Source organism: Strongylocentrotus purpuratus, unplaced genomic scaffold (genome assembly GCF_000002235.5).
Source record: "Strongylocentrotus purpuratus isolate Spur 01 unplaced genomic scaffold, Spur_5.0 spur5_scaffold_15, whole genome shotgun sequence".
Classification (NCBI taxonomy): Eukaryota; Metazoa; Echinodermata; class Echinoidea; order Camarodonta; family Strongylocentrotidae; genus Strongylocentrotus; species Strongylocentrotus purpuratus.
In genome coordinates this window covers 18,006,134-18,023,561 of record NW_022145600.1, presented here as the reverse complement: position 1 = coordinate 18,023,561, position 17,428 = coordinate 18,006,134, and the positions used below count along the sequence as shown (strand labels likewise).

The 17,428-nt window shown below is 40.4% G+C and overlaps 2 protein-coding genes across 2 annotated transcripts; both read right to left on the bottom strand.

Annotated features, from left to right (window-relative positions):
* On the bottom strand, positions 1–1,152 carry LOC752672 (toll-like receptor 4). The gene has a single exon (XM_030986384.1). The coding sequence runs from the start codon at positions 814–816 to the stop codon at positions 19–21; it is 798 nt and encodes a 265-aa protein (XP_030842244.1). The 5' UTR covers positions 817–1,152; the 3' UTR covers positions 1–18.
* A 6,237-nt stretch (positions 1,153–7,389) lies between these two features.
* LOC100889310 (NFX1-type zinc finger-containing protein 1-like) lies at positions 7,390–16,964 on the bottom strand. Its single transcript, XM_003729682.3, has 3 exons — positions 13,056–16,964; positions 12,605–12,704; positions 7,390–11,624 (listed from the first exon to the last, which is right to left on the bottom strand). Exons 1-3 carry the CDS (start codon positions 16,892–16,894, stop codon positions 10,665–10,667), a joined length of 4,899 nt encoding a protein of 1,632 aa, XP_003729730.2. The 5' UTR covers positions 16,895–16,964; the 3' UTR covers positions 7,390–10,664.
* Positions 16,965–17,428: the final 464 nt, after the last annotated feature.

Below are 17,428 nucleotides of genomic sequence, written 5' to 3'. Positions count from 1 at the left end.
ATCACAAGTACATGAATGCTACTCGTTTGGGATCAAGTCATTCGTCTTTAGATTAATGGTCAGATTTTTGGTCAATTCATCCCAGAAATAATCTTGTCCTCTCACGTTCTCAGTCCAGTGGATATAGGGTCTGCCATCATTGAGGTACAACCTCACCAAGAATGGCATTTCATCATCTGGGATGTCTTCGAGGAAGACCACGAGTACGAATTCCGTCAGAGTATCACTCACGTGGTCCATTGCCGTACGTAACTTGAGTATGAACCAGTGGTCGTGCACAGCAGCTTTGCTAAGCACTATGATGGTCTTGTAACTATGGCTCACCACGTAATCGACAGAATCTAGGTAATGCATACCCAGCACAAGGTCTTCGTCACCAAAGACGTTCCTCTGAAACTGTGGAAGCCGTTCTTCGAGAGCCGGTTGGAGCTGTTCGCGAATCCATCCTTCGTCATCGTCGTAGAAAATGATGTTCACGTCAAACTCGTAGTCATTGTGGTCTCGAGCGTCTCGCATCTCTTTATAGCCCACTACGGCCAGTTTCAAGAGAAAGAGTTTGTACCTCAACTGCCATCGGTAGTGATACAACAACACGATGATTATAATCAAGCTAATGGAGGCGAGGGGAATCAAAAAGAGAAGACCATTGTTGAATATACAGAGTTCATTTGGCTCAAAATCAAGCAGGGGTTTCTCACGAAGAGGCTCCAGAGATGCTGACGAACAGATAGTTTTGTCCTTGTCTATAAGGCCTATAGGTTCATTTAACCAATCAATAAGCCACTTTAGATCACAGTTACAATTAATTGGGTTCATCGATAGATCAAGTGATGAAATTGAAGAAAAGATCGGCTTGAAAGTGCCTTTATTTAGGCGCGTTAATTTGTTGTTGGCCAAGGAAAGATTTGTGAGTTTCCAGTTATTTGAGAATATTAGCTCCTCCAAGTATGCGATCCGGTTTCCGTCAAAGTTAATACTTTTTATTTGACCCAACCCCGACAATACACCATCATGAATATGCTCGATGTTGTTTCCTTCCAAACTCAACTTCTGAAGCGATTCCAACCCCGAAAAGACAAGAGGATGTAGATTTGTAATATCGCAGTAGTCTAGATTTAGCTCATGTAAAACAGAGAGTTGCTGGAATATCCCTGGCGGTAAATCCCCTATATATAAACTCAGGAAAGGGTTACGACTCAAGTCCAAATGATTAAGATCCAATAATCTATCGAAAAGAGACGTGTTTGTAATGGCATTCCATATGTTATATAGATGAAGTTCCGAGCCTTTCATGTCTAAATTAAGAAGGGATTGTAAATGTTGAAATGATTCTCCTGGTTCAAAAAGAACAAATGCTGAATCAAGAGAGTTTAAGAAAAGTGATCTTGATATTGGGGTATTCAATTCAAGAATAACTAATCGATTTCCGGACAAATTAACGGTTTGAATATTGTCAAGTCCCGAAAAGGCCGTCAGCTCAAAGACAGAAAGGAATTTGTTCCTGCTCATGTCTAAGAAAGTTAAATTTCCTAAACCGCGAAATACAAATGCAGATATTTCTGTGAACAGATTACCGGATAAGTAAAGCTCAGATAAGTCCACTGTCCAAGTCTGATTGTGAGGATTTATTTGTCTCACTTGGTTGTGTTTGATTACCAGTACCTTCAATTCATTCATCCCGTCGAAAAAGTCTGGATGAATTTCGTCTATGGGAAGTTCGTTATCTTTGATACTGAATTGTTTGATTTTGTTCAACTTTGAGAAGACTAAAGAATGGAGGCTATTCAGGTCGTTGCGGATAAAGGCCAGAACAGAGAGAGAAGAATCGCGCAGAGGATCAAAGAAACCTTCAGGAAACACACCAATGGAACCTTTCTCGATTGTTAGCCGTTCGATGTCTGATTTTGAGATTCCGAGGATGATGTTCGCCAACACCTCATAACTCAAAGGGCTGCCACCTAGCATCAATGAGCGAACATGTAGTGATGCGATCACATCAGGGTCTACTGATTGGATAGGATTTTCTCTAAGATCTAGAGTATCAGTGTGGCACCCAAAGGTGAAGTCTCTCACCGTAAGGTGTCGTAGTCGATTACTTATCATGCGTACATTGTCGGCCATGCCACAAGAACTTATATTAATGAAGGAGAGTTCGTTAAAGGACAGACGTGCAGCATCTAGATGTGGACTCCATTTTAGAAGGTCATTAGGGAGCGAGTTCAAGTATGATAAAGTTAAATCGAGAATGGAAAGCTGTGAAGACATCATAAAGACGCCTGTTGCTGGAAGCACAAGATTCGGGTTAAAGACAAGATACAGGTACATTAAGCCCCTGAGGGGGTAAAAAGTGGCGGATTCTATCGCTCTTACATCGTTATCAGAAATGTCCAAGGAGATGATTAGAGGGTAAACTTCAAACGAGGAGTTCAAGAGTTTTGTGATATTGTTCTGAGACAAGTCAAGCACCTCAGTGTCCTCAGAAAGATTCTGGGGAACCGTGTGAAGGTCTTTATCGCGGCAAGAAACTTCTTTCAGTTCACGGTTCTGATCACATCCATGGAAAGATTTGTCCTTGTCCACTGTTAAGAAAGGCACGGCCGAATCTCCATCGTGTCGGTGTAAAGATTGAAAGGACGAGCTGACGAGGAGACAAGCGACGAGCAATGGGTACAAGATTGAGCCGTTTGCCATGACGTCAATATATGACCTCTCTAAAAGGAATTAAGGTACACATTAGTTGGATGATAATATATCGGTCTTGAATAAATGCTAACAGCCTAACACAAGCTCGTGGAAGCGTAACAAAATTGTTATCCTCTGTTGCAGACGGTCAGCCTCATTTTGAGCTGTGAAAAGGCGCTCGGATATTATTCCTGACAAAATTGTGGTTATGTTAGTAAACAAAACTAAAATATATAGGTTTGGGAAACAATTATTGACATTTTCAGACGAAACAGAAAGTCATATTGCTTTTTTGGATAACTATTAACATTTTACAAGTAATAAAATCACACACAAAACCATATGAGATATTCTAACGGTATTAAAGAACACAAAGGAAATAATGTGATATAAAATAGAAATTAACACCGACATTAAATTTCCGTGCGCTTGTATAACATGCCTAGTCTACTCATAGGTAGCTCATTCTTTTGTAATTTCGACAATTAAAACTCTTTATACAGAAATCGTACAGAAATATCAATATCATAACACGCTCTTTCTGTTTCCAGCTATGTTGAAGTGGTAAATAAAATAATACAACATATCAAAAAGTCGCGAATGATTATTAACAGAATTAACACGATTAATGGGATAGAACGGACAACATTTTTTGAAGTAGGCGGGGGAGGGGGCCCAGGCCCCTAGATCCGCCACTGCACCCCCCTTTGTTCCAGGACCATTTTGATAGGTGAACTCACCCTGCGCCTGTGGTCACAATACTATTCAACCACCCACCCGTATGATTGAATGGAGATTTTACTTACCAAAGTTTACAAAATGAGTATTGTTAATGGCTAACAAATGTTTCGGTTTTTTCCTCAACATTTTGTTTTAATTTCAAGACTGATAAGCAACACAAATGCTCACTAAACGTGTTCAACGATCGAGCAGACAATTATTAATCCCCTTTCATATCCATCTTGACGTGAAACCAATCCTAACAAAACTTCAATATCCTCAAGTTTGTTATAATTATGGTCGATTGATGATGACTCGATACTAAACACTATTTGTTTGACCGATGGATAATGCATCCTGTTATATACTTCTTTCTATCACAAGATATGGTTATCTAATTCACTGTTTGTTTACATATTGATTTCTCTATTGCCACTTGACTTCAATATTATCTTGTTTATATCTTGTTTCCTCAGATTGTTCTTTGATTTCGATTAATAAGGTCTATAAATAAAAGACGAATTTCAAGAACTCTCTCTAAATAGAATAGTAATTTCTGAAAACTGACTGTTCTTGGATTTTCATTTGAGAAGCAATGGATCTTTCCATGCAAAAATAGAATAGATTAATAAAATTGAAGATTTTATTCAAATCGGTTAATTCGTTATTGGGATTGAAACCTTCCACACAATGATTCGATTATTATGAATTTTGTTAAATAATTAAGAATAGAGTTTAGAATCACATTTTGTATCTTTTGGCCAGCCATAATGGCCATCTATTTGAGTGATTTTAAGACAAATCATGCAGGAGTACAAAATCCTTGAATATTATTATCTTACAAATGAGTGCATTGTTGCATTTTTGTCAGGGTTGGCCTATCAAAATCCGAGCCGATTCAATATGCTACAAAATACTACACTATTGTACAGGTTTGTTAAAGATGAGATTATGATGGAAACAAACTTGCATTTCACAGGCTAACAAATCAACACAATTTAGTCACAGAATTCGTAATTTTGCTCTCTCTTTCGAGGTGTATTTGCAGTGACAATTTCAATATGCTATCTATTGGAACCCTATTACATCTTTCTCTCTATCTGATTGATACGCGACCGTAAAAACCCAATCACAAACACAGACCAAAACATTAAAAAAAAAAAACACGCACACACACACACACACTCTCTCTCTCTCTCTCTCTCTCTCTCTAACTCACACACTCGACATACAGACTTTCTCTCTCTCTCCTTCTCTCTCTTTATCTATTTTTTCTCTCTTTTTAACCCTTTCACCCTCATTCACGGTATCCTTGTCATTGTGTTCGCCCAGGTTTAACAGTGGCATGAATGGTGAATGAATTTTGAAACGATTAATGGTTTTGTTACAATGCGAATCAAATTTATGTAGAAAGAAATGATTAGTTTCCTTCAAGAAAACGGCAAGATGATACAAATAATTCAGTCGCTATCCTATCGCACATGTTTCGAATTTGTTTTTTGTTCTGTCTTTATTTTAATCAGTACCTTACTACAAACATACATAAATAAAGGATCAAACTCAAATTCGAATATCTTTTTCCAAATAATTCGGTCGGTCCTATCAGACCATTTATTGTATTGAACGCATGCATCAAGGAAAACTCAACTTGAGTAGCAAATTATTCTACTATAGAGGAAAGCAGACAAATCAGAGAAGCAGACTGGTGAAATTTTAAATGAAATCAGACCCACCCCCCAAAAAAGAGTAATTTCGATTTTAAAAAACATCATAATTACTCTAGATATGTGGGCTATTCAAATTGGCAGAGTGGGTAATGTCTCTGTGATATAGTGGCGGACAACTTTCCCATTTGTCACAACACATAAAATGATTTAAATTTCAATTTGTCAAAAAATGTTTGATTTAAGAGGGTCTTTTCTCTTTAGAAGACATATACTACATGTACTATGCTATCCGTTATATTTTGAGAACTACCCAATGGAGAATATACTTTATAGGAGGAAAAAAAATTATAATTAATTAATTAATTATATTTGCGTACACGACAAACGGGTGAGTTATACTTCAACTCTTATTATTGGTCCGATTTACTCCAATTCTCGCCATTCTGTTTATCTAATTTGTCTGCTTTCATACAAATACCTTTATTACGAGGGTTCGATTGCCCTTTAAACAAAACAAAAAGATACATTTTCAAATTTTAGTTGTCAGGGTTGCGCTAGACATGCAGGGGGCACCTCTAAACGAACAAATCAGTCGTAAAATGCTTAATTTTCATTGCCTATCCGCTATTCGTAAACTTCTAATATGTTTGCTTACTTGTGTATCATCTGAACATCAGTCGCTCACAACTTGAAAAGTTTCGACCCTTGGCAATTTTTTACGGATAATTTTCAGGTAAGTTGTCGGAAATGTTGGTCCGACACTATACCCGGCCCCTCCAGGCAAAATGGTCAGACGGCTCCCTACCAACACAACTTGTTTATAATTATTTAATCTACTAAGAATGTCACTTCTGGCTGAACAGTTTAATGTAAACATTATCAATAACATGTAACGTTTCCCTGCTTTATACAAGAACACACCAGCAAATTGGAATGAATAATATTTGACTAGTTTTCGCGAAGATGCGGAGCACAAAATAAAAACACAAAATCACAAAATCTTTGTAACAAACCAGCACACAAGTCTATGATGCCGATTTGTCAAATACTATAGTAATGCTAATTGTCCTGTCCTTTGATGTACTAGCACAGCGCCGAATGTGGGTTCTAAAGCCCGTTGCATACAAGGCGTCATTTGTCCGACGTAGATCTGCGTCAGTAAATGCACGTGCGGCCTTTGACGCGCCATGATGATTTTACAATCAATGGAAATAAAATCGAATACGTTGCATGGAATTACTGGCGTAAACCCTCATTGGCTAGATTAGCGCAGGTAATATAATACAATCGAAATGACGCCTCGCGTACAACCGGTATTACGTTTGAACATGACGAAAAAGAGATCTGCCGTCTATGAAACATCTCAGAGCGAATTCAAAAGACAGGGTTGCGTCAATCGGCTGCAGGAGTCAAAGTCGACTGCACTACGTCAAGTACGTAGGAGAAGCCTCTGAGTGCTTCCGTTGACGAAACTTCCCAGCTATGTCATTCACTTTGGACATTGCTTAACGGTACAGATCATTTTCTTCAACACCACAATTCATCATGAGGCTTTATGACAATTTTCATCTTTAGTTCTTGAGTGCTCGTCAATTGTCGGCTGCCCTCTATCAAGAAAGCTGTTAATTACTGCCACAATATATAGCTCTTGTGGCCTTCTTGCGGGCAGCCCGATGTCATAAACTAATACTTATATAATCGTTAGTAACACTAAAATGTAATATATATTTACAGCAGGGGCGTCGACTCCGGGGTTGGGGAAGTGGGCTGCTCCAATTAGGTAACTTGGTACTTAACCGTGTATTCTATGAAGCATATTATTCCAATTGCGTGTATAGGCGTACGAGAAAGGGTAGCTTAGTATAGGGGCTAGCTTCTATCCCCTGATAATTTCAAAACTACCCATTTTAAGACAAGCGATTGAGACCTCCTTACTTGATAAGTGAGGCTGGTGAGCTCCTTGTATTTCTTTATGTCTTGCATGCACTGTAAAGACAAAATGTCATCATCGACACTCTGAACACACTGAATGAATAGAGGCTCGTCACCATAAACAAATCTCAACAAATTTTGTTTGACTCGCCGCCCTTGCTTCGATCGCACCCCACCCTCTCTAAATGTTAGAAACAGGAAATACCTTATTCGAGAACGAGACAAGAGTTCTCTAAGGACAGTTTCCCATAAGGTCATAACTGATCTAGGAGATGTATCGACGCCCCTTTACAAAAATGCATAATGCAACTTCAATTAACATGAAAGCCGAATGTCAACAAGTAATTTTTGTTTCATTAAAGATCAACGCATAACAAATTTTCAATTTCAATACAACTTTTTCTTTCAATTTTGCATGCAGCTACCCATCCCTTATGATAATTCAGTGATTATACAGACAATGAAATAGTGTTAAAAAAATGAACCAAGGGCTAAATCAAGAGTAAGTAACTCGATTGAGAGGAAACTATACTCCTCTCTGTAGCAGTACCATGCAGACATCACTCTAATGTCTGAAACACTATGCCATGAATGAGATATTTGTATTTCCAAACTGAAATCCGTGACCTCATCCCCAAAAGACCATTCTCTGTCTCCTTCTCGTCACGTGGTTTTCGAAGCAATTGTTCCTGGTCGGTATCATTGGCTATAGAATCATCTCCATTTTGGCGTCCAAGACATCCAAACGGAAGATTACATCAATATACTACAATATCTCTTCTACCGAGTCACCTTAATCATATGACATTCTTATTTACACAGGAGGCCTCATCAATCCTGTTTCCCATTGAGGCCCCTGCAACCAGCATTCCCTAGCATTGCCAGGTACACCCATTACCTTCGTCGAGAAGGGTAAACATGAGGGCATGCAATTACACCTAGTCCAAGGTTACATCAATATATACTACAACATTTCTTATGCCGAGTCAACTGAATCAAGTCTTATTTACAAAGGAAAGCCTCATCAGTAATAATACCGTTTCCACCTTGAGGCCCCTGCAACCAGCATTCCCCAGCAGAATTGCCAGGTACGACCGGTTACCTAGGTCGAAAAGGGAAAATGTGGGTGCCGAACACCTTGTCCAAGGATGAAAGCACCGTGTAGGCATCGAACCCAGGACCTCACGTATGACAGTCAAGGGTCTTCACCAATACACCCCAGTGCTCCCACGTCACGCAAATGTTAGCGATGATCTGATTGGTCGCCTGTTTCCCGTGTTTTGTTAAACGACCAATCAAGCGAAAGAACTTCAAATACTAAACAGATTTAGGATTCCATAATGTCATCCAACCAATGTATAATATGACAAGTTCAGCTATACTTCATGTATTGCAACATGAAGCCGGTAATTTTGTTTTTCGCCTCCGTTGTGATACCCTTTAGGTAAATCACAAGTTTCTTCCCCACCGATGTGTGATACATGTATATTGTAATCGAGATTTTATATCTACCATATGCTATCACAAGTTATCTTATGTTTGCAGCAATAGTAGATACTATGCTTTGAACAGTAGTAAATACCGGTACATGTACTACATTTGCAGGTAAATAGAAGATACTACATTTGCACCAATATATAGTATATACCATATTTGCAGTAATAGTTACAGTAATTGTACGGAATGTTTTTTTTAATACTAAATGTAGGTCCCTCCATAATATTGAAGCTACGGCAAGAGTTGATGTTCCATGAAAACCCATCTTCTCTCTTCGAAACAACCGTTAATGGTCCAAAGTGGATAAAACTCAATGGGCATCTACTCTAGCTTCAAAGACCTATAAGATGACACCACTTGTCATGCCCGCGAACATAGTATAATTATAATTTCACCCACGTCAGTATTGGAGCAACCGAGCAAACGTATATCATCTGTATCTAAAGAACTCGGTGCACACTTCCAAACTTCCAAAGTGATTGAAACCCAACCGATTCTTGGTCATTTGTGGTGATGTAATATTTTTTTCGGTCTATTGGCGGTCTGGTTTTTCTAAACCATTCATTTTATGTTCTTGTGAAAAGAAGACCCACGTCAGAAAGATTCAACCTGAAAAATAACCACACCCTACAATGGGTCATACGTGAACGTTAAACATCTTAGATGAATAAACACATGAATATTGGAACAATATAAAACAACAAATCTACGCACCTCTTACATCTATGTTACATTTTTTTTGTGAACAATACAGTTCATACATTATACTTCGTTACTATCTTCAGTAGACAATAATAATCGTTTATGCTTGCATCATTAACAAAAGTAGAGAACGACTTTGCAGCCAACGATTCTCATGATCATATTCCTCATCGATGTCCGTTTGACCTTCAAACACAATCGACAAATCTATACAGGTGTATATATATGATTTCACTCTCTCACAGCGTTTCAAGTGGATATTATCACTGTTCTAAAATGTATATGAAACACTTTCCGCTTGCACCAGGTGGCAAGGGAATAGCGACTGCCCCACGACGTGGCAATCAAACAGACAAACAGTACCCGAACAACTACCTGCATGGTGACACTACAATCATGACAATGTTTAGCAAACTCATATAATCTAATTAGAGGTTAATTCTCAATTTATCCTCTTTCTTCAAACACTGGAAATGTGAAATATAATACTAGTGTTGAATGACAAGAACATCCATACGATATCATTCTTGCACTAAGTGAACATCACCTCTGTTCTAACATATATGAACACGCTCGCATCAAGTTGCTAGAAAATGCTACCTCTTTCCTAAAAATATGGCAATAGAAACATCTAAATCAGCACCTGTAGACATTGTTTAGCAAATTAATTATCTCATTCTAATACTGACGTCATCATCTTTCATCAAACATTATAAATTGGAAATACAATACTAGTCTTTTTTTTAAGAGACATGACGATATATCACATAATATATACACATGGAAGCCGCTTAGTTTTTCGTCCGAAGTATATTAAATGGCGTCCCAACGACGACCATAAATTCCTTGTAGAAAATAAAAATTAAATTGATATTATTCTGTTTGTACAGCGCAAGTCACATTATGATATGGAGTTAACCTGCAATATATCTTCCAAAGTGTTCAATCCATGCAGAATGCATTTGAAGGATCGACTTCAACTAGGCTCCCTTGTTAATACCTGGGCCAATGTCGGCAAAATGCCTTGTTTAATGGCATACGCATCTAATAGGGATTCGAACCATTGACCTCAAGATAAAATGTCAAGTAAATGAACAACGGTCCCATCAGGAGATGCAGATGAGAGGAATGCAAATAGCTCAAAATTATTATTGGCGCTAAATATAGCTCCTAAGCAAACTACGCACTAGCTATTGCTTCAAATGCTGATATCAAGATCGTCTCGTGAAATACATTTAATGGCTATTGCAACTCATCAGGAATGTACAATTACTATTAGTAAGTATCACAGGAAATATCATAATAACATAAAACTTTCAAACGATAACTTCTGAGTTATCAAATATAGTACGTGTAAACTTTGACTTACGAAAGTCGAATAAACCATTCACATCTAATATAAGAGTAAGTGTCAGGAATGAGAACTTTCGGTTTATTTCATATGAACCAGCTTTCTTCGAGATCTTACTGCTGCCCTTCCCTAGACCAAGCAGCATTTTTGGCTCGATCCATCTCTCCAGCTAGTTGGTTTTCATCGGTCAGTCGATGGCGCTGTCCACCAATGACAGAACCACATTCGGGGCATCGCGCGTGCTCCATGGCACCGCCACACTCACCGATGGCATAGACATGTCCCTCTTTGCACTTGAACCAATGGCCTTGGCTAAGACCAACTGCATGGACTACCTGCAGTCGCTCCCTGTCGCTGATGGCCAGTACCGTATCCTGCGAATTCCCCAGAGCCTCGTTGATACGCCTCAAGACCCCTTTCACCTCGATCTCCTGGTCGGGTGTCAGCGGTTTCTGGTCGGAAAGAAGGCTTTCAAACTCGATAAGGAGACTTTGGTGCGAGGTGTTCTTGTCCCACCAGGCTAGGTTGTTGACGAGGAGATCGGCGGCATCGCACTCCAGGATCAAACGGACCACCTCTGCCAGGGTATCATTCATCTGCTGCTCAGCAAAACGACCCAGGTCTCCAGTGGATAGCGCCTCTTTCATCCTACCTAGACGATCTGCTAATGGCTCACACCGATATTCAAGGATATCTTGATATGACTTGTGTGTCTTCGTACCGAATACTGATCCCTCTAGGACCTGTCGAAGACCAGCTACCTGCGACTGCATATTGATGACTTCCTGAATGAAGTTGCATCGGTTCAGTCGGGAGACCAACGTCTGGAGATGATGACAGTCGTTGATATTTTCCCGGAAATTTCTGATGATGTCTTCCGAAAGACCATTGATTTCGATTTTTTCCAGCTTGCCGATCTTCTTCTTCAGAAGACGTTTTTTCTCCTTGATCTCATCCTTGCTGCCCATCATTTGCTTCTTGACTGCCTCGATGTCGGCAAGGGTGCGTTTGATCACGTTTCCGTAGCGGAGATTTTTACGGATTGGCGTGCTGCATTTTGGACATCCCTTGAGCTGAGTAGGAAAAAGGTAAACAAAATATTGAACTAAGCACAATTTAAAAACCTTGTACATAACCTTAAATCTAATGCTAATCTTGACTACCTCTCATAACAAGCAAAAGGATCAATTTAAAGGGAAAGTCCACCCCCAAAATAAGTTTGTTTCGATAGAGGCAGAATAATAAGAAAATCAGGTGAGTGAAAGTTTGAGCAAATTCTGAATGAAAATAAGAAAGTTATGAATTATTGAAGTTGTGATCAATCAAATACAAATTGGCAACTCTGTGACTTATTATACGAGCTCTCCTTCATTTGCTTTGTGCATAATATTCCATAAAATCATGTTTTCTTCGTTATTGATGACGGAATATATATTTGTTCCTTGCAGGGGGAGTATAGAAACATATTTGCAATTATTATATTTAGGGTGCATGTATGGTTGAAATTTTTCTTGAGGGAAAATGAAAATTTTTTTTTTTTTTTTAGTACTGAGCAAATGGAAGTTGAGCTCGCATGATACGTCATAGAGTTGCCAATTTGTGTTTGATTGATCACAACTTCAAAAATCCTTACTTCCTTATTTTTCATCGGAATTTGCTCAAACTTTCACTGACTTGTTTCTCTCATTTTTCTACTCCTATTAAAACTAACATAATTTCAGGGTGGACTTCCCCTTTAAAAGACCTGCTACCAAATCAGAGGATTCAAATAATCATTATTTCCCTTTATATACAAACCATAAAATGATATACACATTCCACTGGTTACCCAACCCTATGCAGCACGATATAAGGCAGCTAGTCTTCTAAGGTTCCCCTTTAAGCTAGTCAACTTTCTACCACCACCACCTCCACTTAAATTCCATGATGCCATACGTACAAAGATTCACTACAACACTACATTAAGGTCATATGGTGGTATTTCTAAATGTTGTTTAAATACGGTCTTCATGTTTCATAAGCCGAGGTGGCCAGTTATCATAAAGATACATACCTTCACAGTCTCTGAATCGGTTTCAGCACTTGAGGGCATCATCCATTTGTCCAATCCTTGCACCTCAATCACATGACGACAGTCTTCCAGCTCCACGAATCTACAGAGAGAAATGGTGATTAAAAAGTAGCAGTAAACCATTAGTATCTTTAAAAGGTACTATTATGAACTTTTGACAAGGACAATTTTACGCACGTCATGAAATTTGTGTATGCTGCTAGAACAATGGCAGGTGGTAACGACCTTCAAGCCTACCCAATTTGATATTCTGATAAAGCATGACTAAAGTTTAAAAGATACATATTGAAAATTGTAGTACAGTACATGCTGTTCAGTCAATATCTTACTAAGGAACAAATACAAAAATTCGTCGCCAGTGTCTTGGAAAATTATACTGCGTCCATAATTTTATTTGAAATGATTAGCGAACTAGTCAGCGATAATGTCCTACCTAGCATCAGGTTCATCTTCATTTCCAAAGAACAGTTCTGTGACTTCCTGCATATGACAGACTCTGCATTTCTTAGGGCAAGGTTCCCCGCAGAGACCAATGCACTCATGGCCACACTGCAGTTCTTTCTTGCATGGTTGTTTACAAGGCTCCCGATCACATGGCTGGCAGCATGCCCGTCGGCATACCTGGTGAGGACACTGCCATTCACAATGCTCCTGGCACGGGATGCAGGTTTCACCACAGGGATCCGTGCATCGGCTGTGCTTGCACTTGTTCTGGCAGTTCTCTGTGCAAGGTGGACAGGCGGTGGAGCATCTGCTCTTGCACTGGTGCCCGCAGACTAAGATCCGCCCACATGGCTCTTCACAGATGATATGTAGGCGGCCTCGCATGCAGCTGCCACATGTTCCACCGCAGCGATGGCCACATTTGAGTTCTTCTTGACACGGATAGGGACATGTATCCTCGGTGTCCGAGCAGCCTACCTCCACAGCATGGTTACATGGCCACTCCCTCTTCACCATTTCCAGACACTGAGTAGCACAAGGCTCCCCACAAGCATTGCGACAGGGATGGTCGCAAATGAGCTTCTTCTCACAGGGACTCCGACACTTGATTTTACCGACGGCCAGGGAACAATCAGCCACCTGTTTATGACCGCACTGCAATGTCCTCTCTGATGTATTGTTGCACTTTTTGTCACATTTCTCGAAACACTTCTTGGTGCATTTATGTCCAGCAGGGCATATGGGCTTTCGGCATTGCTGCTCACATCGATAGTCACCTAACTGCTTGTTGTCATGTACATGGCATGGTAGCTTACAGCTGTGGCCACATCTTAAACGTGCCGTACACTGAAGACCGCATCCACCAGTATCAATCCGCTTCCGGATATCTTTAGCTTTAGTAGCGACATCATGTTGGTTCTCATGATAGCGACAAGTCAATGGTAGTTCACTGCCCAACGCTTCCAGACGCTTGGCTTCCTCCAGGACATGAAGTACTTGATCACACTGTTTACCTAGTGAATCGAAGTTGCCAACAGCATAGAAACCTTTCTTTGCCATTGATAGAGCCTTCATCAAGCGGTCTTGTGGTTTTAGACTTCCAACGGAATCTTCCATTTGGAAAGCGGCCAAGAGTATGATGTCATTCTCTCCGAGAAAATCATTTAGAAGTTCGACACTGATCTTGGACAATCCATTAATTTTCTTGAAGCGATCACGCTGTCCAACAGAATTTGAGAGAATGGTAATCTCACTTCCCAAGTGTCCTTGCTTCAATAGGTATAGACAGAGAGTAGAGAGAAACTCCAACTCATGTGAACTTGCATTGAAACGTGGCAATCCGTGGTTCATGAAGTACACTCGACGGGGAATTCCTTGCACTTCATCATGCCTTGTCACGTCAAGAAGATCTTCAAGGTCTGTGTTGTCAAATTTGATGAACCTGGAGATAGCTGGTGCCATACGATGTTGCCTCGTGAGTCTTGTAACGGCATACTTCCGTTCAATGAGACGTAGGAAGGAGGATAGCTCCACATCACCTGTTCTTGCCAGAGCTGACACGGCAGAATTCTGCTCTAAGATGGCCTTGTCATACCCGATCATGATCAGCTGTCGACAGTTTTGAGACAATGATGAAATCAAGACAGACTCCATAACTTCTGCAGCTTGGACAACTATCATTATTCTTGGTTGCACATACCTCAGAATACGATGATGCCCAATTGCAGAAGAAGAGGTCACTCCAAGAACAGAAGCATTCTGATATGCCATGTATTCTGATTTCTCAGATATTACTCTCTCCCGTTGAACTGTGTCTTCTAACTCCTTAGATATTAGACGTATGCGTCGAGTAGCAGTATTCCAGAAGTCTCTTAACCAGAATCTGTAGAGTCGCCAGCGCTGGTCATTCTTCAAAGTCCAGGGGTCTTTAACAGCTTCCTCCTGCTCTTTCTTCATGCGATCTGTTTGGCGAATACGAGAGATTAGGTCCTTTTGAGACAGCCCACTTCCGTCTGATGTGTCCTTCTTGCTTGGGTCGTAATCCATGTGAAATGGATCTTCCACCCATCCATCCCCTACCTCTTGAGGACCTAATCCAACATTGGCGCGTTTCAGTGCTTTCTGATTAGAGTCAGGCATGATCCATGCTGCGATACCCCCTTTCTGTGAGATAACATCAGCATGTGATGCATCCATGACTTGTTTCAGAGATTCAACACTAATGATACTCCTCCTTGAAGAGACAATGTTGGCTTGAATGTTTGAAAGCCTCTTCTGGGCTCCCTCTGGATCTGATCCACCATGTTCACTTCTCGTTGCTGATGCTCCCTTCTTTCCTCCATTCTGTTGATCTATCCTGACGATCCCTTTATCATCTATTCCTTTCAAGAAGTGATCAAGACTGACTGTATCAGGAGCAAGTATGAGTATAGGCCCGCTATCAATATCGGTACGACCAAGAGCTCTGTCCGCCAAATTGACACCCCATTTGTGTCGATTTTGCAGAAGAACCTTGACAATCGCTTGGCCGATGTATGTTTTTCCAGTGCCTGGTCCACCTGAGATAACAGTCAGTTCTTGAGTCAGGGCAGATTTCACAGCTCGAAGTTGATCAGCATCCAGAATCACAGAATCTTCACTGGGCCAGCGTTTGAAATCTGTGAGCGGTACATTGATTGCAAGTGCCTTTCCTGCTTTGTGTTGGGCATCATCTGACACTAAGGAACTGAGATCATAGGAGCATTCCTGTTCTTCTCTACAGAATATAGCCTCTTCACCAGAGCTATTCATGTCGATAAGATGTTGCCGAAAGGGCATGGTAACTTCAGTCACGTGTGTAAGTGTTGACAGGACATCTAGGACACCCTCTGTGGTTCGCTTGCAGTCAATCATGAGGAAATTGTGAGTGGTCAAGAGCACTGCAACATCATCTGCCCGTGGAAAACGAAGATCGACGAAACCTTTCCTAAGCGCACTTGACTGCCGCTCATGAACTATTCCATAGATAAGAGTGTTGAATTGATCAAACGACAAGCAGAGAAGAGAGCCTTCAGCTAAGTGAGTATTTGATTCCCAGTGATCAGGTTTGAAATTTTGGGCGTCAAACTGCATACGGTATACCAAACCAACGTCACCCTTCTTTGAGCTGATGATGCTTTTCACGTTCACATACTGATAGACTGGTAATTCATTCAAGTGTCCTTCAGTCAACTTCTTATTTTTAGCACGAAGACGGTGATACTTTGACACACTCTGACGGATGGGCTCTGCAATAATTTCTCTCAACAACTGGAACTGTGTCTTGATGTATGATTCAGTGGTCTCGAACTTGCACTTTTCAGCTGGAGCAGAAACTAATTCAGGAGGTGATTCATCTTTTATTTCTCCCGAGCAGGGAAACTCTGTCAGTGGGGCATCCTTAGACCTTCCTTTCTTCGCTGCGTTCTTCGGAACACCTTTTGCAGAAGCAGATTCTGCCAGATCCTTCTGTTTCTTGAAGCATACCTGAAGGGCTTCTTTAGCCGAATCTGGGACTGGTATCTCCTTTGATTCCATATCCCTGTGCACATCCCCGATGAGAACGAGGGGTGTCAGAATCTCAGAGGCCTGCTTTCTTGTCATACACTGCAGAATCTGTTGCAAAACTACCGTCACCTCGTTTGTCTGCTGGAGAAGTTTCTCGGAAGTCTCAGCCTCTGCGTTGATCCTGATACGCATGATATGTTGAGTAACATGTAGTTTGAGAAACCTTGACTGGCTGATGACCGCCTCGGCGATCTCTTGGACGCCGTCCCCCTTCTCCCGGAACGCCTTTGCAAGCACCGACATCAAACAAACAACATCTCTTTGGATATTTCTCGTTCATGGAGGAGTTTTTGTAGGCTTCCCTTATTTTCCAAGAGTTCAGCAGCGATTTTTGACGGTGTCTTCGTCAACCAGGCTTCAACGGCCGAGAGTTCCAAGTCCTGGTATCTACATATAAACAGAAAATTTGAAGAGAACAACAAGAATGAAAAAGTCAAGCATCAAATGCGCTAATATGGCATTTTCTATAATGGATTATGAGTCTATCAATTATTAAGACAACATTGAATTAAACAAATTTGATTGTTATATATATTCTGGTCTTATCTAAAAATTGTGTTGATTATTTTTATGGACACACACAATTATACTCACTCCGTCTTTTTTCCCGGTATGTCTTCTATCTTTCACTCCTATCTCCATTATCTACTTATAAATCAACCTTATTCTTGATAGCTGACGGACATTCCTTAAACCTGTACGAAATGAACCCGTCAGGTCAATATTTATGTATAGTGTCGTAGAATCGTATAATATACTGTGATATTATAAGGCAAA

Coding starts and splice junctions, on each gene's coding strand:
- LOC752672 (XM_030986384.1), bottom strand. CDS start 816: ATGAACCCAATTAATTGTAACTGTGATCTAAAGTGGCTTATTGATTGG.
- LOC100889310 (XM_003729682.3), bottom strand. CDS start 16,894: ATGTCGGTGCTTGCAAAGGCGTTCCGGGAGAAGGGGGACGGCGTCCAA. Junction 12,705..13,055: donor GAAGATGAACCTGATGCTAG/GTAGGACATTAT, acceptor TTCTCTCTGTAG/ATTCGTGGAGCTGGAAGACT. Junction 11,625..12,604: donor CCGATTCAGAGACTGTGAAG/GTATGTATCTTT, acceptor TTTCCTACTCAG/CTCAAGGGATGTCCAAAATG.